Source organism: Naegleria fowleri (assembly GCF_008403515.1).
Source record: "Naegleria fowleri strain ATCC 30894 chromosome Unknown tig2, whole genome shotgun sequence".
NCBI lineage: Eukaryota > Heterolobosea > Eutetramitea > Acrasida > Naegleriidae > Naegleria > Naegleria fowleri.
Genome location: NW_025407934.1, coordinates 895893 through 920098, shown reverse-complemented (window position 1 = coordinate 920098; position 24206 = coordinate 895893). Strand labels below are relative to the sequence as shown.

General features: G+C 38.0%; 14 protein-coding genes across 14 annotated transcripts; 7 read left to right on the top strand and 7 right to left on the bottom strand.

Annotated features, from left to right (window-relative positions):
• Positions 1–33: 33 nt before the first annotated feature.
• Positions 34–3295, bottom strand: FDP41_000709 (uncharacterized protein; the record flags this gene model as incomplete). The annotated part of the gene is made up of 6 exons (XM_044710796.1): positions 34–642; positions 696–920; positions 968–1235; positions 1292–1782; positions 1829–3183; positions 3250–3295. 6 exons carry the CDS (start codon positions 3293–3295, stop codon positions 34–36), a joined length of 2994 nt encoding a protein of 997 aa, XP_044569523.1.
• A 106-nt stretch (positions 3296–3401) lies between these two features.
• FDP41_000708 (uncharacterized protein) lies at positions 3402–4277 on the bottom strand (the record flags this gene model as incomplete). The annotated part of the gene is made up of 1 exon (XM_044710785.1): positions 3402–4277. One exon carries the CDS (start codon positions 4275–4277, stop codon positions 3402–3404), a length of 876 nt encoding a protein of 291 aa, XP_044569522.1.
• A 493-nt stretch (positions 4278–4770) lies between these two features.
• FDP41_000707 (uncharacterized protein) lies at positions 4771–5148 on the top strand (the record flags this gene model as incomplete). The annotated part of the gene is made up of 1 exon (XM_044710774.1): positions 4771–5148. One exon carries the CDS (start codon positions 4771–4773, stop codon positions 5146–5148), a length of 378 nt encoding a protein of 125 aa, XP_044569521.1.
• A 74-nt stretch (positions 5149–5222) lies between these two features.
• On the top strand, positions 5223–9167 carry FDP41_000706 (uncharacterized protein; the record flags this gene model as incomplete). Its single annotated transcript, XM_044710763.1, has 1 exon — positions 5223–9167. One exon carries the CDS (start codon positions 5223–5225, stop codon positions 9165–9167), a length of 3945 nt encoding a protein of 1314 aa, XP_044569520.1.
• A 186-nt stretch (positions 9168–9353) lies between these two features.
• On the bottom strand, positions 9354–9647 carry FDP41_000705 (uncharacterized protein; the record flags this gene model as incomplete). The annotated part of the gene is made up of 1 exon (XM_044710752.1): positions 9354–9647. One exon carries the CDS (start codon positions 9645–9647, stop codon positions 9354–9356), a length of 294 nt encoding a protein of 97 aa, XP_044569519.1.
• A 75-nt stretch (positions 9648–9722) lies between these two features.
• FDP41_000704 (uncharacterized protein) lies at positions 9723–11000 on the top strand (the record flags this gene model as incomplete). The annotated part of the gene is made up of 1 exon (XM_044710741.1): positions 9723–11000. One exon carries the CDS (start codon positions 9723–9725, stop codon positions 10998–11000), a length of 1278 nt encoding a protein of 425 aa, XP_044569518.1.
• A 126-nt stretch (positions 11001–11126) lies between these two features.
• On the bottom strand, positions 11127–11552 carry FDP41_000703 (uncharacterized protein; the record flags this gene model as incomplete). The annotated part of the gene is made up of 1 exon (XM_044710730.1): positions 11127–11552. The coding sequence occupies one exon, from the start codon at positions 11550–11552 to the stop codon at positions 11127–11129; it is 426 nt and encodes a 141-aa protein (XP_044569517.1).
• Positions 11553–12946: 1394 nt separating this feature from the next.
• On the top strand, positions 12947–14089 carry FDP41_000702 (uncharacterized protein; the record flags this gene model as incomplete). The annotated part of the gene is made up of 1 exon (XM_044710718.1): positions 12947–14089. One exon carries the CDS (start codon positions 12947–12949, stop codon positions 14087–14089), a length of 1143 nt encoding a protein of 380 aa, XP_044569516.1.
• A 499-nt stretch (positions 14090–14588) lies between these two features.
• FDP41_000701 (uncharacterized protein) lies at positions 14589–17617 on the top strand (the record flags this gene model as incomplete). Its single annotated transcript, XM_044710708.1, has 4 exons — positions 14589–15033; positions 15129–15701; positions 15779–16937; positions 17011–17617. 4 exons carry the CDS (start codon positions 14589–14591, stop codon positions 17615–17617), a joined length of 2784 nt encoding a protein of 927 aa, XP_044569515.1.
• Positions 17618–17764: 147 nt separating this feature from the next.
• On the top strand, positions 17765–18241 carry FDP41_000700 (uncharacterized protein; the record flags this gene model as incomplete). Its single annotated transcript, XM_044710697.1, has 1 exon — positions 17765–18241. One exon carries the CDS (start codon positions 17765–17767, stop codon positions 18239–18241), a length of 477 nt encoding a protein of 158 aa, XP_044569514.1.
• Positions 18242–18748: 507 nt separating this feature from the next.
• On the top strand, positions 18749–19033 carry FDP41_000699 (uncharacterized protein; the record flags this gene model as incomplete). Its single annotated transcript, XM_044710684.1, has 1 exon — positions 18749–19033. One exon carries the CDS (start codon positions 18749–18751, stop codon positions 19031–19033), a length of 285 nt encoding a protein of 94 aa, XP_044569513.1.
• A 159-nt stretch (positions 19034–19192) lies between these two features.
• On the bottom strand, positions 19193–20643 carry FDP41_000698 (uncharacterized protein; the record flags this gene model as incomplete). Its single annotated transcript, XM_044710673.1, has 6 exons — positions 19193–19509; positions 19614–19786; positions 19900–20051; positions 20170–20304; positions 20414–20474; positions 20627–20643. The coding sequence occupies 6 exons, from the start codon at positions 20641–20643 to the stop codon at positions 19193–19195; spliced, it is 855 nt and encodes a 284-aa protein (XP_044569512.1).
• A 174-nt stretch (positions 20644–20817) lies between these two features.
• Positions 20818–21924, bottom strand: FDP41_000697 (uncharacterized protein; the record flags this gene model as incomplete). Its single annotated transcript, XM_044710662.1, has 1 exon — positions 20818–21924. One exon carries the CDS (start codon positions 21922–21924, stop codon positions 20818–20820), a length of 1107 nt encoding a protein of 368 aa, XP_044569511.1.
• A 191-nt stretch (positions 21925–22115) lies between these two features.
• Positions 22116–23993, bottom strand: FDP41_000696 (uncharacterized protein; the record flags this gene model as incomplete). Its single annotated transcript, XM_044710651.1, has 1 exon — positions 22116–23993. One exon carries the CDS (start codon positions 23991–23993, stop codon positions 22116–22118), a length of 1878 nt encoding a protein of 625 aa, XP_044569510.1.
• Positions 23994–24206: the final 213 nt, after the last annotated feature.

The following is a 24206-nucleotide window of genomic DNA, read 5'->3' as shown; positions in this document are numbered from 1 at the left end:
TCCCTCTTCTCTTTATTGATTTAATTCTTGCCATTACTCTTTCAAATTCCATGTTTGGCTTTGTAAACTTGCTTTGCACTTTTTTCTAGTGAATAGATCTTGTACTAATCTTTTAGCAGTATCAGCAACTATCTTATTGTCATGCTTGACGTATTTCAACAAGAGGTCGTTGTTGTCTTCAGCCTCTGTAGGAAGTACAGTGAAGGAGTCTGCAAGTACAACCAAGCAACTGCAAATCAAATGATGATCTGTTGCTGTGTAAATGCTTTTAAGGCACCCAATAACATCGGCATAAATTTCGGAGGCCAATGATCGGCATACAAGGAAAACTTTTCCTAGTGCGAGAACTGCAAAACTTTTCACATATTTGGATGTTTTGGAATTCAAGATGTTCCTTAAAAGAAGTACATATCGAGACAAAAACCCATTGATCATGGTCTCGTCAATAGCTTTTTGAATAAGCATGTTTTTCGTTTGTTCTTTTTGAGTTTCCTTCAAGCAGTTGTCGGTTTCGGATTCTGCTATCTCGTCATCATCCAAATCCATACTGTCAGCATTCTCATTGAATTTTTTGATTGCACATGTTTTGATTTCTTGACAACTACGATAACAAACATCTCCCACGATCTTGCAAAATGAGATCTAATAAGGATGAGTTTCGAAACTCATCCTTTAAAAAAAGAAGTGAAACTTACCATTCTATGACTAGACACAGCATTGTCAGAAGACCATGCTTGCCAAAGTGCACTTTCCACCTTTCCAACACCATAATACGCTGTTCTTCTCCCGTTGGGAAGGGAGAAAATGAGTGAGACCATTTCATCGGGATATGTGAGCAATAGGTCGATAATGAACTTTTCTACAAACTCTTCTGCCCATTTCAATAAGGATGAATCTGTGCTTATAAGAACCTCGACAAGCTGTCTCATTGAGAAAGAAACATTCTTCCATTTTCCTCACAACTTACCTTTATGCACATTGCAATTTTTGGGTCATGACCTATTTCTCCATCAAAAGAAGATTCTAGGAAAGACAAAATATTTGAAATATTAAATAACTTGCAAAAACGTATATCAACGTTGCATAAAACAAGCATCTTCATCAGTGATTTTGCGTCCGTGTTATTTTGGTTGCATTTTTCAATTACAGCATCAAATTGTATTTGTTTGTTTTTGTCTTTTAGGGTTTTCAGAAGCTGGCCCCATGCCCAAACAGTTCTGGACTGATACTTCTCTCTATGTTTAGGACAAAGATAAAAAGTTAATAATAAAATTATGATGGGAAAACATACGTTAAATTCTCAGTTAAAAATGTCCAAGTTGGATCCTTAAGGAAGTCAGATGCAAAAAAATTGGCGATCTCGTTTAAAGCAAAATCCGAAATACCTGGATGAACAAGTTCAATAAGCATGCTCCAGTTGCAGTAAATGTTATACCGTTTAAGAACATTCAACAACTTGAATATTGAAACAACCGACTCCTTACAGAAAAGAGGACCTGATCCCAGCACAAACCGAAGAGACTCTACGAGTTTTGGTATCAATTCAAACACCATTTTGGGCACAAACAGTTCGTTCAAATGAGAATTCTTGCAGCCACTATGCTCAACAAGAGTTTGGGGTTTCTCATCAGATTCCTCATGATCCGTTTTCTCCCCTTCAAGGATTGTTGACTGGGGAAATTTTCTCGAAAATGGATTGTTGGTCACAAAGGAAGTCAAACAATCTATTGCAGCAATCCTCACGATTTTTGTTTTGTCAAAAACATGATTGCAGGCAGCATCCTATAGAATATGGTTCAATTTAGCATACTTCTCATAACACACTTACCAAGACGAAAGAAAATAGTTGCTGGTTGCTTCCAACCCAAGATACGTTACCTCCTATTTCTGACAATATCTGAAACGCTTTTGCTCGTACAAATCCGTCCTTATCCTGAGTTCGGCTGATAATAAAGTTCAGACATGTGAGGTTAACTAGATCGTTTCCCTTGTAGGAACATGATGCTAGCACTTCCAGAAGAAGCTTTCTTAATGTTCCATTAGGGGAAATTAGGAAATCCATGTCGCTGACAAACAAATTCATAATATGGGGATGACTCTTTGCAACTAAACTTATAACTTCTACCACGGAAGTCACGTCCGATTTTTTGGTTTTCTTTTCTGACTTCCCTTCTAATCGTTCTTTACAATAGGACAACAGGTATGTTAAAATATGAAACAAGAGCTCTGGATCATTTTCATGCGCCCTTAATACCCAGTTGCATGCATTTTGTGGCTCTATTAAATTGTCTTTAACCATGTTGAATACTAACATGCATGTCGAGTAAATGGCAGGTTGATGGTTTTGATTTTCAGAAAGTTCTTCAAAGTCCTCATCATGCTCGTCGTAGTTAGAACTCAGCACCAAGATCTGCACCAGCAGTGATTCTGCACAATTCCAAATGATTCGTGTTTGCTTCTTGCCGAATGAAGAAAAGAACTTGAGTGTTCTGGGAATTACAAATCGTAGTACTTCCAAACAGGAAGAGTGTCTCACTAGTTTTCTTTCGACCAGATCATTCAAGAGATCCAAGCAGCTACACACAGAGCTTTGCCATGTTTCGGTAATGGCCTCTTGTTTGGTGTTCATGTCATATTTCTCCAAAGCAAGGGAGAGGCACAACATGTGGCGTATGAATACTTTGGCTGCGAGTGCCTGGTCTGCTACCATGAAACCTACTCCGTCATCGTGGTTTGAATTGATCGCGGTGAGAATACTAAAACAATTAAACTCTAAGACTTTCAGTAGGCAACTCAGCTCATGTACATTAGTTTTCTCTGATCTTGAATAGAATGAAACAAAATACTTGTTTTCAACAAATGGAAAGTGGTCTTTCGGAGAAAGTTCTTGATTCTTGCTGTTTAAGGTTGATTTTCGGTGAGGTTCAAAGGTTTGCTCGACGGTTTTGAGTAATGTTTCAAAACAATTATCAATGCTGAACGAAACGTCTGTGAGGGGCATATCGTCGTCCATTGAGAGAAGGTTCTTATTGATCATTGAATATTGTCCAGTTCTTTCCTCTTCTGTTTCTTTAAAACAGCTCCTAAACAGAATAATCAACTCTGCAAATGAAAACAATCGTTTTGGGCGAAAAAGTTTAGGAAGGCCAACACCATTGTGATTTGAGTCAGAATATCTAGCACCTGCACCATACATTACATTTCAACCAACCAAGAAGCTTCTATCAAATTCTTATTTCAAATACATACCTTTCGCTTGAACCTTTTGCTTCTTTGAACTTGGTTGTTGAGGCATTTTTCGAGGCTTTCCAACTCGTAAATTGTAAATACTAGGCTTGTAAGTTCATGAGGTTGCAGCGCGTTTATTCAATGCAATCGATACTTACATAGTTGAGCGACAATCATCGCTCTGAAACATGTGTAGTGTTTTGATGCAAATATTCATGCTTAAATATTTCCTCGGTATATCTCAACACAAAATTCATAAAAGCAGACTTTAAATCTTCACACAATACCTCAGACTCTCCACTCCTTCGTTGCTTGTATATACAAATGAAAGAACTCGCTCCAATCATACTCGGTGAGTCTTCTCTTTCAAACGTTGCAATTACCGTCTCTTCCCCTTTACCAGTGGTGTCTTCGTGAGTGCATGAATATTTACATAATTGAATTTTCTTTAGAGATTTTTGAGGGTTGTTCCCCCAAGTAGAAGAGGTGGTTGGTGAGAGTCGGAGGAGGAATATATTGCAGCTTACGTGCTCAATGAGTTTACTATATACAAGAGCATCAACATGGCAGTGACACGAATTAGAGAGTGGAGTTGCTGATTGTGCTGCTAGGGTAGAACAAATATTGGTGTTGTTGTTTTTCGTTACAGTGCATAGAACTTCATCTTTCCCAACATAGAATGCATAGGTTGTTGCTGCATTATATTTATCATGATCAGAATTCTGTCGGCTAGAAGAAGAATCACAATCGTTGGGTGTGGTTGATGGTGCATCGGAAAGTCGACATGAATAAGGTTGAATTTGCAAAATAATTTTGCTTGCCTGCTGTGGAAGTAGAAGCTGGTTTTTGCTGCTTCTCATGATGGAATTTGAGTATCTTGCTTTCTTACTCTTCTCAAATCCGACATAATAGTCTAGCGAATACTCATATCCACAGAACACGCCACTCAACTGATCAGTGAGTGTCCATTCGTTCGAAGAGTCGAGCCGATGTATGACCTCCGTTTTCTTATCGAGACGACTTGGGGATGTCTTGTTTGAATTTCCCATTTTTTTGTGCGAGCAAGGGAAATTTAGATTGCAAATGGATCGATTAAATCCATGACATTGATGATCACCACGGGCCATTCCAGCTGGACAAGGTGAGTATGGATAGTAATACGTTGTTTTTCTCTTGCACTCATGTGTTCTACACAGGAGAATGAAAGAATCATAGAACTGACTGCAAAGATGGGAAGAGATAAGGGAAGACTCTCTTCTTTGGTCCTTGTTGAGAAAAGGATTAAGGATCCCAAAAGGAACAATAAACAACCATTTTCGACTCCTTAACAAGGACCATGGTCCTTTTTTTTGCAAAGAAGACCAGTGTCTTCCCTTATCTCTTCCCATCTTTGCAGACCAAGAAAATATTTAAGAATCACCAAAAGAATCACATTAGGAGAGGATTCTCAAATTGACGATCGATCATACAAATCCAAACGTCCCGTTCCCTTATTTCCAACAACAAAAAACATCCACATAACAAGTAATAACTTCCAACAACATGTGTAAAAGCAAAGACCCCAGCACCTGCCCTTGTAAATGTCCAAGAAAACCTGTACAACTTCATCTTCGGAAATACCGACACATCAATAGACGCCTTGCCTCATTAGCTGCAGATCTGGCATCCCGAGGAGATGTCCCTTTGGACCATGAAGATTTCCCTTCACTGGACTCCTTATCTGAAGAGTGGTTAAAGGAGGAGCAAGATCTTTCATATTCGACCAAAGTGGATTCGAATGATATTATTTCCAAAGAAATGCCAATAGTTTCACCAGTTTCTTGTTCAAGTAACGACTCAGACTTTGATTCTCTCGTGGATAATGATGAAACAATGACGAATACAAATCTTCATAATAAAGATGCAAAGTTAGGGTCTTAGAGATCTTTCCTCAATAACATATTGGGTTTTCTGGTAAAAGACACGTCATGATGTTGTTTTAATAAAACAAAAAAATGAGACTCACATCAATCAACAAGGCCGGTGTTCTTGCTTGGTGTCCAATAAGCTCGCACACAGATTTATTGGCTGTGGGTTCTGTTGCTGGATCACTTGATTGGAGGAATGATACAACGGCAGGTGGTTCCAGCAGTACTTCGGGAAGTGGCCCTGTCTTGGAAATTTACAGCATGTTACCCAGTATTACTGAAAAACAAATCAGTAGCTTATCTTCGGGTGAGGAACAACAAGATCAAGAAGAGAACACTGTAGAACAAGAACAGACACAAGAGGAAGCAAAAACAACAACAACACACGACGATGATATTTTCCAAACTCAACATTCTGATGACTTTTTCTCTAGCAGTTCTGCTTCAGATGATTTCTTCAACACCCTCGCATCAACTCATCATCAAAACGTTTTAGCAACAACGGAAGAAGAAGAAAAGAGAAGATTGGAGGCTGCCCGAAAACAACCCAAGCTGTTGGCCCAAATCGAAGCACCGGATCGTTTTCATCGTTTAACCTGGGGAACACCTGGATCAACTGGTGATTCTCTCGGTATTATTGCTGGTGCTCAGGTCGATGGAGTCATCAGCCTCTTTGATGCTAACAAGATGATAGAATCATTCTCAAAGAGGAAGAAAATATTACCATCCGATGATGCGCTGATTGCAAGCATGGATAAGCACCAAAGTAGCGTCAGAGGCTTAGAATTCAATCCAAAGCAAGTTAATCTGCTAGCCAGTGCTGGTGATGATGGTCAACTTTATATTTGGAATTTGAAACAACCAAATCAACCACAAGCAGTTGTATTGGGATGTAAAAACCCTCATCAAAACCAAACCATTTCTCACTTGCAATGGAATCGCAAGTTTGAATACATTTTAGCAACAACCTCACATCAAGGTACATCGGTTGTGTGGGATTTGAAACAAAAACGAGTGCTGGTTCCTTTCAGTAACACTGCTCATCCAAAGTCTCGATACAGCTCTGTGGCTTGGAATCCGGATATTCATACTCAATTATTGGTTGCGTGTGAAGATGATGAGAGACCAGTCATTGAGGTTTGGGATTTGAGAAAGGCCTATGCTCCAATCAGAGAGCTCGGAGCTGGTCAACAAGGACATCAAAGAGGTGTGCTTAGTGTTAGTTGGTGTCCTGATGACAGCAATCTTTTGGTCAGTACAGGAAAAGACAATAGAACTCTCATTTGGAATCCAAATACAGGCGACTTGCTTGGTGAATTGTCTTCAGGATTCTCTCAAGTATCAGCAAGTAATACAAGAGGAGGAAGAGCAACAAATACAGTGCCTCAAGATGAATATCAAAATTGGATATTTGATGCTCAGTGGTCCTATAGATCATCACTCGTTTCAACATGTTCATTCGATAAGAAGATTCAAATTTATGCTGTTCAAGATGCCAGCAGTGTTGCCACGGGTGAATCTGACGAGTTGACTGAAACCGTCAAAAAATCAAATCAAAATATCACTCAACCTGCTCCTTCAGTTTTGAAAACTGCACCAAAATGGCTTAAACGTCCAGCTGGTGTATCCTGGTGTTTCGGAAACAGATTAATCTCATTCAGCAATACTGTCAAACAAGAAAGTGAAGAAAAGAGCTTGGAGAAGAACCAAAGTGTTCAACAATACATGAGCCCAAATCCAATTGCAATTTATAGTGGAGCATCTGCAGTTGCCTCTGCTACTTTTGATGAATCTGAAACTGAAAAACTTGTAAATTTCAATAAGCAAGTTATAGAGTTAGAGAAAGTAGCTCTATCTCAGGTATCTCCTCAAGAAAAGAGAGAAATTTCTGTACAATTTTGTAAGGAAAAACAAGGTACTGCAACAAGGAAGCAATTGATTGAATGGAGGTTGTTAGAGATTTTGTTCACCTCAGAGGAAGAGAAAGGCAGCAAGATTCAAGTATTACTAGGCTATAACCGCGAAGAGATTAATCAAAAATCTCAAAATATTGAGGTTCATACAGTTGAAGTCAATAGAAATGATAGTGAGGAACTTTCATCTCTCATTAAGGATAACATTATTGTTGGAAATATTCAAGGAGCTATCAGGTGCTGTTTAGATGGAAACAGATTTGCAGATGCTCTGTTATTGGCGAAAGTTAGTGGTGATAACGACATGTGGAATTTGGCTCTAGATCAATACTTGAATAGCAAAGAAGGTTCTTGCATCGCAAATGTTAAGAATTTGATCTTCAAAAATTACGATGCTATTATTGGAGATGGCTCTCTCGAGAATTGGAAAGAAAAGCTTGCAATTCTTTGTTCCGATATGCCAAAGAACAAGTCTTTGATTGATGGAATTTTGAAATCCTTAATTGAAAAGGAAGAGCAACGTCTTATCCATCAGAATGAACAAACTGAAGAAGACATGCTTGGGGCTCTTGTCAGTTCCTTCTTATCTGGACAAATCGAACAAATCTTTACAAGATGGATTGCCGAATTTGAAAAGAACGTGGAGAATACTCCTCCTTCAAGCCCATCCTTTGCTCTTGAACTTATTGACCTAATCTCCAAGATTGAGCTTTTACATTTACATCATGTCACTAGTGCTGCCATATCCAAAAAGACAACAACCATTACTTATATAGAATCAATTTTGAACCAGTTGTTGCAAAACGGCCATGTTTTGAATCAGCTTTACATCACTTTTGCGATGAAATGTGTTGAATTAGGAAGTTTGGTGGACATTCAAAAGACGCTTCCACTTGCTCTTAGATATTTGAATATTGCTCTTGATCAAGTCTCAGCGCAAAATTCAGAATTGGTAATTCCAAAGGAGTTTAGCAATGTTGACATTCAGGAGTTGAGATACCGTCTCTATCATTCGATTGCCAGAGTTCCACCAAATCTGAGAGCTCCTCCCCTCCCTGCTTCTTGGGCTTCCAAGAAATTGCAGCCTTTGTCAAAACCTGCCAAATCAACAACCACTACTAGTGGAGCCTCTCCAGTTACCTCCAGTCAACCTAGTACTGCTCCAACAAGTGCAACTATTACAGCTCACACAAGCCCTTCAACACATTCTACTCGTTCTGAGTCTCCTTCAAATAGAGGTTACAAAAGATCAGAGGTTAAATTGCTTCCTCAACCAATGCTTGGAAAGAATGCAACTAGTGTTTTGCCCCCAACCATTACCCCACAACCTGTAGTTTCTCACACCTCAACCACTACTGCAAACACTTTCAATCCAACGACAATTGGTGGCAGTGGCGGTAACTTGGGCGGCGTGGCTACTTTTACTCCTCAACCTTTTGGTACTACCCATACTCACATGGGACCTACAACAACAGCAGGTTTTAACCCTCCGCAACACATGATGTCCAGTAATTTGGGAGGGGTTGCTACATTCGTACCACAACCTATGGTGACTGGTGGCTCTACTAATATTGGCTCGTCTGCCTCCTTTAATCCAGTACCACCATCAAACCCTTCTCTTCCATCGAGTGGTTCCTCATGGCAGCCTGTTACCAACATTCCACCCATGCAAGATATGACGAGCTTACATCATCACCAGCCTGTATCATCTGTCCCAACTGCACAACCTGTGGTTGACCAACAAGCAATTTTGAAAGAAAACTTGGAGAAATATGCTGGAATTGACATTGAACGTAATGTCACTGGTAAACATCAAGCACTCATCGATGCCTTAACACAGTGCTTCGACAAGTTGTATGGAGGAGAAGATAAGGGAGCAGCACATTTGGATAAGAAGAGAATGATTGCTCAGAGCGTTAATGCACTGTTTGTTCTTGCACAAGAAACAACTGATGAGCAGCTGGTCAACAATCTCTTGCTGTGGGCAGAACAAATGTTGAAATCCGAATATACCAACGCAGATCACACCTTCAAGCAATTGCAAAAGGATTATTTCGTCCAGCTCAAGAATGCCAAGAACATGAGATTTTTGATGACTTGTTTGAAGACCAAACAATAATCATGTGAAAAAAAGATTTGACGCTAATTCTCGAAAATAAAATAGTATTTATCTGTTATTTGGTTTTTGAATTGTTATGAGAAGAAAACTTGTTAGCTTATTCTGGAGTTTCTTTGTGATGGCTTTTTCATAGTGGTGAAGGTACCTTTCTTTGAAACCTCAGAATGAATTAATTGCAACACATGTTTAAAACTTGTCCAATCCTTGAATATTGGCATTCGCATTTGCTTGTTGTTGTGGATTTAAGTCTAACTTAATTCCGAAGGCATTAGCCATCAATCGGTAAATGGCAAGCTTTTCATTGTCTTGCGTCATCATGATTGGTAAGTACAAGATAACAAGAGCCGTTCCCGTCGTAAGTCCCATTCCAGAAATTGTTGATCCAAATGACCAAATCTTGTTGAATAGTTTCTTCAAACCTGTTGCTGCTGGTTCTTCCGAAGTGGATGAGGAGGGCGAAGATGATCCTAGAGGGAGCATATTTTTTTCATTCAAAAAATTCAAACGCTTTTTGATTGGGATTGCTGCATACTGAAGGGCTTCGCAGCATCAAGGATGCCAACGAAATTCAAGAAACGAGTCAAAGTTTCATATCGGGATGATGAATGGACTGAAAGTAATGATGGTAATTGTCATGAAATATACATAATGAATCAGCAAACAAAATCCATGGATGAGAATATTCATCATGATGAACAACAACAAGAAGACCTGATGGAGAGCTCATCTCCTCGCTCACAACATCCTCCCATCAAAAAACAGAAAGGATTTATTCGTTTGGAAGAGAGTAATCTCGACGATCAACATTATGATGATCACCTCACATTTCCCGATGATATCGTTTTTCATGTCATGCAATTTCTGGGTTCAACATTCATTTGGTCGACATGTGTTAGAGTTTGCAAGCAATGGTACTCACAAGCATGTGCCATTCCTTTATCGTTGGATTTTTCAAAAAGAAAGAAACAAAGCATTCGATTTGACGTTCATTATCTTAATAACATGTTGAATCTTACAAAATTAGATTTAAGTTCATGTATAATTAACGATCAAGACTTGAAATATCTTTCGAATTGTGGCTTTAAAAATAATTTGAAATTTCTTACTTTATGGCGCAACAATATTGGCTCTCGAGGTGCTGGACATATAGCATCTACTATGAGAAATTTAACTTATTTAGACTTGTATTATAATTGCGTCGGTGTGAAAGGAGCCAAATTGATAGCTACAAGTGAACATTTAAAAAATTTAACATTTTTAAATTTAGGTGTTAATCCAATCCGATGTGAAGGAGTTCGAGCACTCTGCTCCAGTCAACACGTGTGTCAAAATTTAGAGGTTTTAAAGGTTGGATTTACTTCCTTGGGGATTGAAGGAGCAAAATGTATTTCGAATTGTGAAAAATTACAGAACTTGAATCAATTAGACATATCCAACAACACATTAGGTGCTGAGGGAGCAAAATATATTTCCACAAGTGTGTACTTGAAGAATTTGACATATTTATGCATGAATGGTAATGATATTGGAGATGAAGGCGTTAAATTTATTGCAACAAGTGAATGCATGAAAAAATTGAAAGAACTTCATCTGCAGTGTAATAACGTTGGAGATCAAGGAGCAAAATATCTTTCACATAGTGAACATGTGAGAAACATTATTGATCTTGACCTAAGTTCAAACATGATTAGCGATGATGGTGCAACACGCTTAGGGACAAGTGAGGTTTTAAAGCACTTACAGGTTTTGGACTTGACAAGAAACAAGCTGACAGTGCATGGAGTAGGAATTATACGTCAGCACTTGTCAGATTTATTGTATTTTCATCATTAACACACATAGAGTTAAACTTATTTGAAAAACATTATCACCATGTTTTAAAGTTCGATCAAAACAAGGTTTCAGACAGACTTATGAGGAGCCAATAGATATCAAAACCACAGCAGGCGTGTGCGTCAGTTATATCCCATCAGGATATTTGAATTCATAGTATTTGTGTTGGGAAAAGTCTAAGAGTTGTCGTTTTCTTGGACTTTTGGTCTCTGTTTTTGACTCTGCTATCGCTCCCAATTTCTCATAGCTAGGAGTGTTTGGAATCAAGTTGGACCATTCCACTCCTTCATCCAAAATCATGGCATTCAATTCTCCTGTATTAAACATTGAAAAGACTTCTTCAGTCAGGGTATGGAATACGACCTGACAAAGAGTGTAAAACACGGAAAGAATGAACGTGTAATAACCTCGTAGGCTCATGGTTATAGGATGACAAGTCACTTGAGTCGTTTGATGGAGATTGGTTGCTTTGACCACAGTGGTTGTAGTGTTGAGGTGACTGAGTGTTGTATCAACGTGTAACACTTTGTTTGTAATTGTAGTGGGAGTCATTACTTTGGAATGAATGGAGACTGTATGTAGGTCTTCTCGTGTACCTGAAAGGTTCTATCATGCAATTCAATTACAGTTGTTGTTGTTGTTTTTTGTTATTGAAAATGTTGCGCCACCATTGAAATTACAGCTCAAAAGCTGAGGCTTCATGAATGCTCATTCTTGTTAAGGAAATTCAAAATATCAAGAATGGTAAAACGTTGTTTTTTCTCGATCAATACAGAAAATTCTAAAATGGTCTAACATTCACAATCAGTCATGAATGTTCATGTAATTAGATTCAATGGAATCGTGAAATGACAGGTCGGGATGAAAATGAATCTACGGAGAAGTATTGTTGTGCATTATTATTTTTAATAATCAAGAAAACACTTTAATTCAAAGATAGTGCAAATTAGAAAATTGACATTAAAACACAGACTCAGTTCAGATCTTGGTAGTTATTGAGCGCACAATATCATGGCACGTAGGAACGCGCTCTGTTGTGCACCTGCTAAGCAAAGTTCATCAGAGCCTGTTCAAGTAAATACACGTCCTCATATAATCCAAACAAGGACAAATTGTTTCTTCATACCAAACTTTCGAAGAACATCAACGTTCGTCACGTCGGTGGTGCTTTTGCGGCAATTTTATCTCTCTTATATTATGGGTTATTTTTTTTTATTATTTGGACTTTTGAAAGACAAGAATTGGTGAATTCTGTTGTTGAGTGATCGGCTGTTCTTCTTCTTCTTCGAGAGATGTCCATATGTTTTCTTTCTTTGATTCAAAGAAAATGGTGTAAGGAGCTCTCTCTTCATGGCAGCAATAAGGAAGATCATGGGTGTGTTAAAAAAAATCTCCTCAAGTCGACATTACTTTCATGATCTCTTCAAACACTCAACAAAATTAATATCGATTCTCAAATACGAATGAAGAGAGTGTGTTAAATTCGTTATTTGCTCTTGTGTTGGGGTTTAACCATTATTTCTTGTCCTCTCTACAATCCACAATGACCAATGTTCTTCACTGTTTTACCACCTTTGTCACTAACTCTCTGTTGTTAAATCAAGTCATGCCATCGTTTTTGAATCAGTCACAAGAGAGAGACAAGAAAGCAAGGAAACAACATTCCATACATTCTTTTGATCCATTAAAACGAATGGGAGAACTAAATTCACAAAAAGTGACCATTATTGAGTGGAGGGACATGTTTGACAAATTGTTTCCAACACTTCATTTGCTTCATTGTGTTCCTTTTATTGACCCTTCAAATTCCTGGTTCAGCATTCAAATTCAATTTCGGATTTGATTCTCTTTAGTTTTAACTTTCCGAAAGACGATCCTTGTTTCTTCGAATAAATCAAAAAATAGAACCCATTCAACTTCTACCCATTATGAGCTCATCTTCAGAAATGATCATTTCCAAGAGTTGCAATAGCTCTGCTTCCAACGTGATTCACAAAGATGAAGAATATTTAGTATTGGGCGAGTCTTCCGATGGTTTCTTTTATTACAATAGGTCCAATTCTCCTCAACACATGGCTCTGCAGGATTTGTTGATGAAACAGCATGAACCTCATGCCAAATGTTGCCAATTAACAGCATCGGGCATTCAAGCAATTTCAGCAACTCTGCACGGAATTATCATTTCTAGAAAAAATGAACATTTGAATTTAATCTATAGTGATGAGCTGTATTGTGATTCTCCGAGATTGTTTCAATGGATTGCTAAAATGTACAAGAATGTGACCTTGCATTCCATCGATATTTTGGACAAGAATAATATCATTTGTTCATTTGAGGGTAAATTTGCAAAACAAACCAACATTTTGTTCTTTGAGAGTTGCAGTAATCCAAATGGAAAAATGTTTGACTTTTCCATTTTACAAAAGTTGGAAGCAGCCTCAAAGGCCTTAATCACCATTGTGGACAATACATGGCTCACTCATGAGATATTTAATCCATTCACTATAAAACAAGTGGATTATGTGGTGAGTTCTCTCACTAAATATTACAGTGCAGGTCATTGTATTGGTGGAATGGTTTTGGCTCGTTCCAAGAATGCCATGAAAGGTTGCACCGAATGGATGGTTGTGAATGGTAATCATGTGAGTCCGTATCATTGTGAATTGGTGAAAGAGTATGCAGAGACCATTTCAGATCGAATTGCATTTTGTTCAGATCTTACCAAGCGAGTCATTACGGAATTCCTTGTCAAGCATCCAAAGGTTCTTCAAGTGAATCATCCACTGTGTCAAAATCACCCATCACATGCTCTCATGAAGATTTACTTTAAGCGCCCACCAAGGACTCGAGACCATTTAGTTCCAAGCGTTTTCACGTTCAAGGTGAAAGGAACTAAAAGTGAGGTTTTGCAAGTTTTGAAAAAAGCAACCATTCTTGAGCATAAAACCTCATTTGGTGCCAAAATGTCACGCACAGATCCATGGCCTCAGGAGGAATCAGGTTTTACATTTGTCAGGTTGTCCGTTGGGTATGAAGATAACTATGAGAGAATTGTCAGAGGATTGGAGGAAATATTAAGCCATTTGTAGTTGTAATGTATTTCATGAGTTGTCTCTCTCAAGTCATTGGATTGCTCGCTCCATTTGAACCACTAAAATGGTTTTAGTCTCAATTTTGAAAGAGATGATTCTCTTTTGTGGCCCCTTTCGCGCTGCTATGCTAGAGAGATTGCTTCTATGATGTGGTGTGAATTAGGACTCGTGTCAGGACTTGTAATCATAATATCCTTAAAGGTAATACCTTTTATAACCTACAACCGACATCCCTTTCAATTACAATTTTGGCGGCAATAAAGAATGCTTGCAAAAATTTGACGGATTGGTCTAATTCCTGAAAGTGCTTCCTTGTTTTGGTTCGAAAATTGGTCGATTTCAGTTTGTGCGATTCAATAGCACGGTTCATAGCTTATCTTTGACGGGAAAATTCTGGGGCATCACTTTGAATATCTCATACAAAAAAAGATTTTGAATTCATCTCAACAACAATAACAACAACACTGCCACCCAACATTCTACTGGTCAAACATCGATGGTGTTCACCTCAAAGGTTGTTCCCTCTAACATTCGACAAAGTGTCGATAGTTCTCGAGAAGTTCTCTCAGAAAAAGGAACCTTTTTCAACCCCATTGCAAATCACAACATTAGAAACGACCCATACTTTTTGAGATATTCAGTTGCAAAATCCACGGTCACCAATGTTGGAGAAACTGGTAAATACAACGATCAAGACCATGATGAAATTTCTTCACAGGATCCAAATCTAACTCCATCCAACAAATCACTCATTGAAAGTTGCAAATCGATCAAATTCTTTGTCATTATTTTGATTACCTTATTAGTGGTTGCAAGTTCATTCGTCCTTTCAGGTACATGGTTAAGTGCCTTCATTCCTGCTATTTCTGATTTTAGTTTTGATGTGAGGCAAGGAGAAAATGAAAAATTAGTCATGAATATCCAACAAACGATGAATGAAGGTGAGTTTACGGCCTGATTAACAATCACAAACTTCAAGAGATGACATTGTATCTTATTAATATGTTTTAAACCTCCACGAATTCATGAATCACAGCTATCATTGTCCTGGAAACAGCAAAGGGACAATATCATATCCAAGATTTGACCAACCCAGCTCAAATAGAACTTTCACTCTATCGATTCTTCCAAAGTGAAGCGAATTACCATGGAGGATTGCCTCTTGCCGTTCTTCTTGGCAATAACTCCATGTCCTACTCTGTTCTACAGTGGGGACCTATTCCTACATTCATTGAAATTGGTCCAGTCATGCAAAATCTGTACTACTGCGCTGGTCTTTCTGCAGATTATTGTGTGCGATCAAGCACACCGTCTTTGGTCATGCCGTCATTTGATTTGAGCTTGATCATTTCAACTGCTGAGAAACGACCAGGAAAACCAACATTCACTCCATCGTATAGTGTTGGTGGCTCTATTATATTTGTCACACTTGTGACAAGCTGGAAAGCCAATGTTGTCAACCAAACTGCTAACTCTTCGCCCATAAGCAACTACCTATCTTACGCATTGACAACAGATAAGTTGTCCAAGTACTTGAAAAAGTTGTCTCAGGAAATGGACGGCTCAAAAGCAATGATTATTGAAACCAATACCAATTATCTTTTAGCCAGTAAGTGATTCCTTGATCATGATGATTATAATATTAACGTCATTTGATCAAATGTTGTTACCCATAACCTCTCACAGTCGATAATGAAACCTCTATTTTGGCAGTCCAAGAAGGGGAGACAGTGGTCAGAAAAACACCTCTCAATATAGATATTAAAGAGTACAGAGATATTGGCGAGGCCATCTATCGAGCAATTCCAAACTTGCAAACTGGAATTGAATGCAACTCTTACAAAAATCTGGTTCTTTCTTCCAATTACATAATGATGCATCGTATTTGTTCTGACTACAATATGGATTGGGTGATTGCTGTGTCGACTCCTCAGTGGGATTATATAAGCCCTATTATTTATGCATTAATCGCAGCGTTGTGTGGAAGTGCGATTGTGCTGGGCATCAGTGTGTTTGTTGGCATTTTGTTCTCCGTCAAAATAGTAAGGCCATTCAAAAATCTCATGCTCATGTTTGAGAGTGTTTCAAATATGGAATTGGATAATGTTCTTGGTTTGACCACAAGTGCATTTGAATTCTCAGAAATGAAATATGTCAAAGTTCAGTTTCAGGAAATGTTAAAAAAGCTAAAGCTTTACAGAGCATTCATTCCATCTCATCTATTGCAAGAGATTGAGGGTGAACAACAACAACCACAAGAGTCAGTTGGAAATTCTTTGAACAATTCACAACTTGGTAATTCTAACGTTAAGCATTCATCTCACTCTTCGAAAAGTGGATCGAAACACACTCTTAATTCAAGCTTGAAGAGCTCTCAATATTCATCTGTCAACAAGTTTTCTCTCTATATTGAGGTAAAACAGGTTTCATTTGTTGGAATTTTCATTGAGGGTCTCGAGATGTGGTATCTAAACGCTGAAACCAATGGAACCAAAGAATTACTGTCGCTTCTTTCTGGCATTTTTGAGCAAGTCAACACAGCTAGTAGAGTTTCTGGATGTCACTTTGATACGTTTGACAATGATTTGATAATATTGAGTTTTAACTCCAGCAAGGATCAAAAAAATCATATCGAAAAGGCACTCTCTCTTTCTCAAAACCTTTTGGAAAAACTGAAGGATGTGAAGCAATCCAAATACAAATCTGAATCAGAAAAACATAGAAAAAGCCATGGAACACAACTGAAAAATCATCATCTCGTTGATGGGCTTAACTTTAGAATTGCTGTCATTTCACAGAAAGTCTATTGTGGAAATGTTGGCACGAGTGATTCAAAATTCTTTAGGTAAGTTGGAATCTTGAAATATATTGATACACTTATACTAGCTCATACATTGTAAATTGATTCTCACCTACAGTGTTGTGTCCTCGATGCGCAAGAACCTGGATCAGTTGATTGAAGTGGCTCATCGACTTGAAATTTCAATTGTGTTCCCAGAAAGAATCTACCAAAAAGCATCCGAAATGTATCAAACTCGATTTGTGGATTTGAAAGAGCTCGTCGATGATTCATTCTTGTCACCTTCATGCTTCCTTAATAGTTCCTCTTGTCTCTCACCCGAAGAAGCTTCAGAACCTAACATTGTCCTTCGCAGTCAACTCTTCACTAAGGAAGCCATCTATGAATTAGGAGAGAGTAATCAAGTCGAAAATGATCAAGAGTGGATGTATGAATTGAATCACAAACAAAAGTTATTGAAATGGAAAAAGTATCAAGAAGCTTGTGTGGCTTTCTTTTCCGATCAATACGAACAAGCATTAACTCTTTTCGAGGAGTTTTTGGCCGAAAGATCAGTCAAGGAATCAGCCTCATTGTTTTCAGCACGTCAAGATGAGGGTGGAGATCTTCAAGAATTAGCAGCCAATTCCTCCTCACCATCCATCAAACAATCACACCAACCTCCACTCGACAAACCAGCCATGAATTTTGTGAGAATTTGTCGCATGAAAATTGAGAATTTGTAACTCACGGAACACTTGTGCTGGTTAGACAACATCAATCATCATAGGGTGCATAGGGTGATTGACGACAATGATGACCGAACGCAAGTAATAGGTATGCACCGCAACGTGTATGAATTGCCTTGTCCTCTCTCTCACTCCATAAAGAAAATGTCTTCCACTCCTCCTCATCACAAAACGAGCGCTACGATTTATAATCCAACTGTTATGAGAGGAAGCGAATTTCTTCTCATTGTCATCAGCGGAACCCTTCTCTTGCTTGTCGTCTTGATGAGTACCACCTTCTCTCTCATCACGGCAACAACAACAACAACAATTCGTTCTGGTACTAACCATAACGGAGAGAAAGAACAACCCTCTCCACTCTTCAATTCGCATTCGGAACAAGTGAATGTTGAATTTCAAAATTACATGAAAGAAAGGCTTGGTGATGAGTCTTCTTCTTCCTCCTCATTATCGGATGATCAAGAAGATGTGGTTCAAGAGGACTCCTCCTCTTCATCATCCTCATGCGGACCCGTATGTGCCATATTCTGTGAGTATGGACACGTGCTCGATGAGAGAGGTTGTCCCACCTGTGCTTGCTTGACTCCTCCTAACACGCAACCTAGCGACTTGCAACGATGAAATCAAGGACAACACGCGGTGTTCATCATCATTTTTCAAAGTTTTGAATTTTCTAAATTTCGAATAACGTTTATTGACCAATATTAATCCTGGTGAAGAGGGAGACGAATGAATTCTCAACAACAGGATGGAAATAAACAAAATTAAAGTTTGTAGAGTGTGATTATTGGTTTTTGATTCATTATTCAAATTTCAAAAAAATGTAATTGGTTCAAGAATTCGACCATTCATTTACAGTAACTTGAAAAGATTCGAAGGAACAGATTGAAATGATTGTTTAGGAAGTGACATTTTCAGTGCTCATTTTCAATCTCCATCTCATCTCAAGAATAACCAAGGAAACACATCGAAAGTAGTTATCCAATAAATGTTAAATTTCCCTCTTTACTAATGTCAAGACCACCACACGATCAACACTAATTATACCACTCATAATAAACCACTTTACATCATCATTGAAAGATATCACTCTTCTCTTTAAATTTCATTCCAATATTTCTCACCAAAATGGAACAAGATATTCAAAAAGACGATTTTAGTTCAAAGAACAAGAACATTCTTGGCTCCAGTGAGACCAAGTTGGGTCAATCTGGATCCAACGTATCTGCCAATGATCCCCAATACATGATGGGAGTGAGTGGAGGTGAAAATATTGGTCAAAATAGAGAAGGTTACGATCAACCTTCGAATCTTCCTGGTGGAGTTGGAAAAGATGACACTCACAAATACAAGACAAATACCACTACATTGGAGAGAACTTCAAAGTTTAAAAAAGCTTTGTTGGAAACATGAATCTGAATTTCAAAAAAGATGTATAAATAAATATATTTAAAATGCACACTCAAGCCATGTGAAAATCTTGGTTGTGGAATTCTAGAGATCACAGAGAGAGCGGCATCCAACAACGAGGTGATGACCTTTTCGTTCGTCATGTGATTCAAGAATTCTAACTTAATTGGTACTGGTATACAAAATTCCCTCCTTTGAAGAAGAAGCATTTGATGTCAATAAACCATTCTTCTCATTAAATTCTTCTTCCTCATCACTGTCATGACTCTTTGTCTTGATATGCAATAGAGAAGCATAATGACTCAATTTCTTTGGTTTTGTTAATACAAATTCATAACACAATGCACCCAAAGCACTTCCAAGAAATGGTGCTGTGTAATAAATCCAGGAGTGTCTGGGCCATAAATTTCCAACAAGTTGAGGACCAAATGCACGTGCTGGATTCATGGAAGCTCCAGTTAATGGGCCAGCCATGGCATCTGAGGTGTTGTGATGATGATGATGGAATTCAATTGCATTTCATGGAGGTGTGAACATTTCAAAATTAAAAATTATTGAACGAGTAATGATAACCTATACTCACCCGCTCCTAAGGCAAAAGCAATTGGAAAGGCGGCAATTAATCCACCAACGGATCCCATTCCATCATTCTTACTGAAATGTTGTGGCTTAATAGCAGTACCAAAAATGGTAATCATCAACACAAAGGTTAAAATAATTTCCAAACCAAAACCTCTCCATGCATCTGCTAACTCACTAATTTCGAATAAATAAAACATGATTGTTAGAGTGTAATAATGTGAATGAAAAGGTCAATTAAAATGTGAACAATTAAAAGGTCAATTGCTAAATATCTAAACAAAACATACGTTGGTGGATTAAAAACAGCAGCTTCCACACTCTTTCCAATTCCTAAACACAATGAAGCTCCTAAAATACTTCCCAATAATTGAACAATCATGTAGGCCAAACCAGCAGTGAGTCCAATATTTCTCGTAATTAAGGCACCAAAGGTAACAGCCTAAATCAGAAATTATTGTGTCATCATCATTAATGTTCATATATTTAGAATTTCATATTTTATGTTTCATATATATATAATGAGTGTTGGGAAATAATTTAGTCACTTTGGAACTTACAGTGTTAAAGTGAGCGCCAGAAATTGGACCAAAAATGTGAATGCAACACAAGAGAGCAAAGATATGACCCAAAGCAGCCGAAAGAGGTTCGACTTTCGGAGAGAAGACTGCACTCATGGAACCTAAAAACACGAACTATTCAGTAGCAGAGTGAGTTCACATATGCGAACATATTGACAAGTGGCAGTTGCACATAGTTTCATCCATTTTCAAACACTCAATGGGTAATACTATTACTACTTACAATGGCTGTACCAATAAATTCAGCCAAAAGTGCTCTCCATGAAACAAAGATATCCGGATGTCTTCATTTAAAAATATGAACATTCAACATAGGGGAAATTACACATCGGAATCAAACCATGAATAAAATTTTCAATAATAACAATGTTTTGATGATGATTGTTTTTCAATATAAAATTAAAGAGACTCTCAGAATTTCATGTTCAACACTCACCTCCAATTAATTTTCATTTTTTTACTTTCGATTATTCAAATTGGTGGAGTTTCTTCTTTATTTGCTTTGGCGCGGACGAAAGGAAGAATCCTGCAAACTCCGTAGCAGAAAAACAGCTCCATTCATCATTAAAGTCTCATAAAGAAAATCAAGTAGGTCAGAAACAAAAACCACAGCACGGTAATTGCTAACTATTTGTACCAATTCGATTTTTGTGTTAAATCTCGAATGCCAGTAATTTTCATAAAAAATCTCAAGAGCACAATGTTCATCAATAATTGAATGGACCAATGTGCATGATCTGGAGACACGGCATGTGACCAATCACCAACATGAACAAATCCTAATTGTTTGTACAAGTTATAAGCCGCCTTTGAGGATTGCAATGTGCAATATTTGAGACCAAGTTGTTTCTTTCCAATTTCATAGACCACATATCGTGAGAGAAGTCGTGCGGTTCCCTTTCTCCGTAATTGAGGATTCGGTAGAGTGGCCACATTGTACAAACCACACACATGTTTCTCAGGTTCAATAAATAAAGATGCAACTGAAATCATGATAGGTTGACTTTGAGGTGATTCTTGATGTGTCACATAGAACATTCGCAATTTTTCGTTTGGACCATATTTGCAATTCCTGAATAAGTGATAGAAATGTTCAATGGTGGACTTTTTTGAAAAGAATCCAAAGGAACTCACCAAAACATTACACCACTCTCTCAGTAGAATATTATTTTCACTCGTTTCGTCTTCATTTCTTTTCAATTCTCCAATTTGTAAATCATTGAATTTTGTTTCTCCAGCAGTACTGCTCTCATGATCAAGGTTCGTATTCAACGAGCAAATCATTCCTGGACTCTTAGTCATCATGAAAAAGCCATTTTGAAATAACTCTTCCAATCTCTGCTCAACATTTGGAGATGTATAATAAGGCAAGCTGGCCAACAAGGGAACATGAGCTTCTTTTGCATATTTCTTGATACGATCCAAATCTTCAACGTTTGGAAATTGTGTTGGATGGAAATGCACTTGATTGTAAAACGTCATGACTTTCCCGTTATCGGAGTAAGGATCCATTCCCAAGCTTAAAAAGTAGGAAGGTTTGCTCTCGGAGATGATGCAAGGATTCTTTCCTTCCATTCCCTCTCGATCATTGGAATGGGAAAGATGTTCATAATAATGATTCTTGTTTTGCCAAATGAGATCAAACAATTCTTGCTTATTGCTCGTGGACCATAAATTGTTGGATGATGCATTTGCAGTATTTTCACTTAAAGAAGAAGGTTTGGATGAAATCATTTTTTCTTTGTAATCCGAGAGAGAATGGTCTCCAGCAACGTTCATGAAAGCAATTCAATGCTGAATCAGCCTTCTGTGATTATGCGCACGAACTTTCTGCTTGTTTCGAAACCAATTTCGCCACGTGCGGACAAATAATAATATTATCTCAATCGCAGACCCCATATTGCGAGAGAGGATCTAATAAATGTTCACTCCTCCTCGTCAGAATCTTGTGTCTCTGATTTGGTTTGTGGTTGACTGAAGAAAATGCTCAAGTTGGTCTGTTTCTTGGTCGTTTTTCGAATCTTTTCTTCTTCACCAGTCTCATTATTCACCACAAGAATGTCGTCATCGTCACTTTCCTGGTTATTACTGCTGCTGCTGTTTGATGCTGTTGAAGTTCTTGATTTACGGACCAATTGAATTTTCTTTTTAGTCTCTTTCTTCTCGTTGGATGTATTGCTTTTTGTTTCCTTCCCTGGAATGAAAGGTGTTTGGAAGAGATTAATTAGACGCTTCACTTTCTTTTTTCCAAAACCAGGTAAGTCAGTTAACTCATCTGCACTTGTTTGAATAACTTCCTTAACAGAACCAAAATGATTCAATAAGGTGACGTGATCTCTCTTATTAAGTGTCCTTTTGAACGAGAGGGCAAAAAGTTGATGAACTTCTTCTGTATGAGAAATCTTTTCAACTTCTGTTGATTTTCCTGGATTGTTAGAGCTACTACTGGAAGAGCCAACATATCTTTCTTTGCTCCACTTTTTTTTACCTGATTTCTTTTTTGTCGCCGCATTTGGTGTTGACATTGAGGTGGCAAGACTGGGAACTGCTTGAATCGGACCTTGAATGGTGGATGCGCTCTTATTTTCACAATACCTTAGAGACTCCAAATAAAGGGCACATTCTTCATCTGAAAATGCGCATAACATGGTCCAGTCTCCCCACATGCAAATTCTTGTTATTTCTATTAGGGCCTCGTCGAGAGCAGACTCTGAGACAAAGGTGGGAGTGCCCTTTGGTTTCATTTCATCGTTATCACTATTAAAATATGATGAATTTCCATGAGATGCTTCAATGGAGACATCCACGTTCACAAGCACAACTTTAACTGTAAAAAGTTTGTTCTTGCATACTTCAGTTTTGTGAAAATTTCGAATTCTTTCCAAAATAAATCTTGGATTAGTCATATGATATTTCAAGCTAACGTATAATGCAGTTGTATGTTTTCCAAGAATAAAATCTGTTAATTTCCACTCTGGAACATAATTTACCTTAAAAGCCCCTTCTCGGATGTGTTTTGTAATTGGATTTTTCTTTTGAACAGCATTGGCTGTTATTGAGGTTGCTGTTATTGGAAACGGAATGTTAAATTCACTAGTAGTGCTACTATTGATACTTGCTGATGGGCTCGAGGATGTCACTGATGACGGGGACGACGAAGAAAATGGAGGAACATAAGTGTTGCTTTTCACTGGTGTTGTGGAAGATTCAACTGTGCCTCCATTCACAGGTTTTGCTGTTGGTGTTTGTGGTTTTAAGGCAAAATTCATTGTTTGTTGGCTGTTGCTACAGCTGCTGGTATTTGCAGAATCAGTTGAACTTTTTTGAGAATTTGTTTGTGAATCCTTTCGAGGAGGTGGAATAAATTTCTGTGGTACATGTCCAGGCGGTCTGCTCACAGGTAAAGGAAGTTTCGAAAGTGATACATTCGGAATCGTGGTTGTGTGTGGCGAGGATGATCCATTGGATTTTTGTACATTTGCGAATGAATTATATTTTACGATTGTTGAAATATATTTTCCACCGTTATTATTGTTTGAACTTGTATTCATCCGATTCGATGCATTCATTGAGGATAATGATGATGAATTTAAAGTTCCGCTATTCATCATGGAGGATATCCTCTCCGAAGAAGAAGCATTCTTTTTTAATTCCGCAAGCCGTTGTGCAGTATTTTGTCGTTGCAGCTCATATTCTCTTGCTTCCTTTTCCTGCTCTTCATCAATATCAATGTCCATCACATTTACAACGTATTGTGGTTGGCCCGATGATGATGAAGATCCAATGTTTTGGTTTTCACTCATTTTTTTAAAATGGACTTCGAATATTTGGGGGAACTTTTTGAGGATAACTGAGGATGGTTTATTCATCGTCTTTTTTAGAGAATTTTCAACTCTCAGATGTCACTAAAGGTGGAAGCGGATGTTTCATTGTGAACATGATTTTTACATCGTTCAATCATTTCCAAACATGGTTTGTCTTTTCCTTGATTCTCATTATTGAACTCTAAAAAGAGG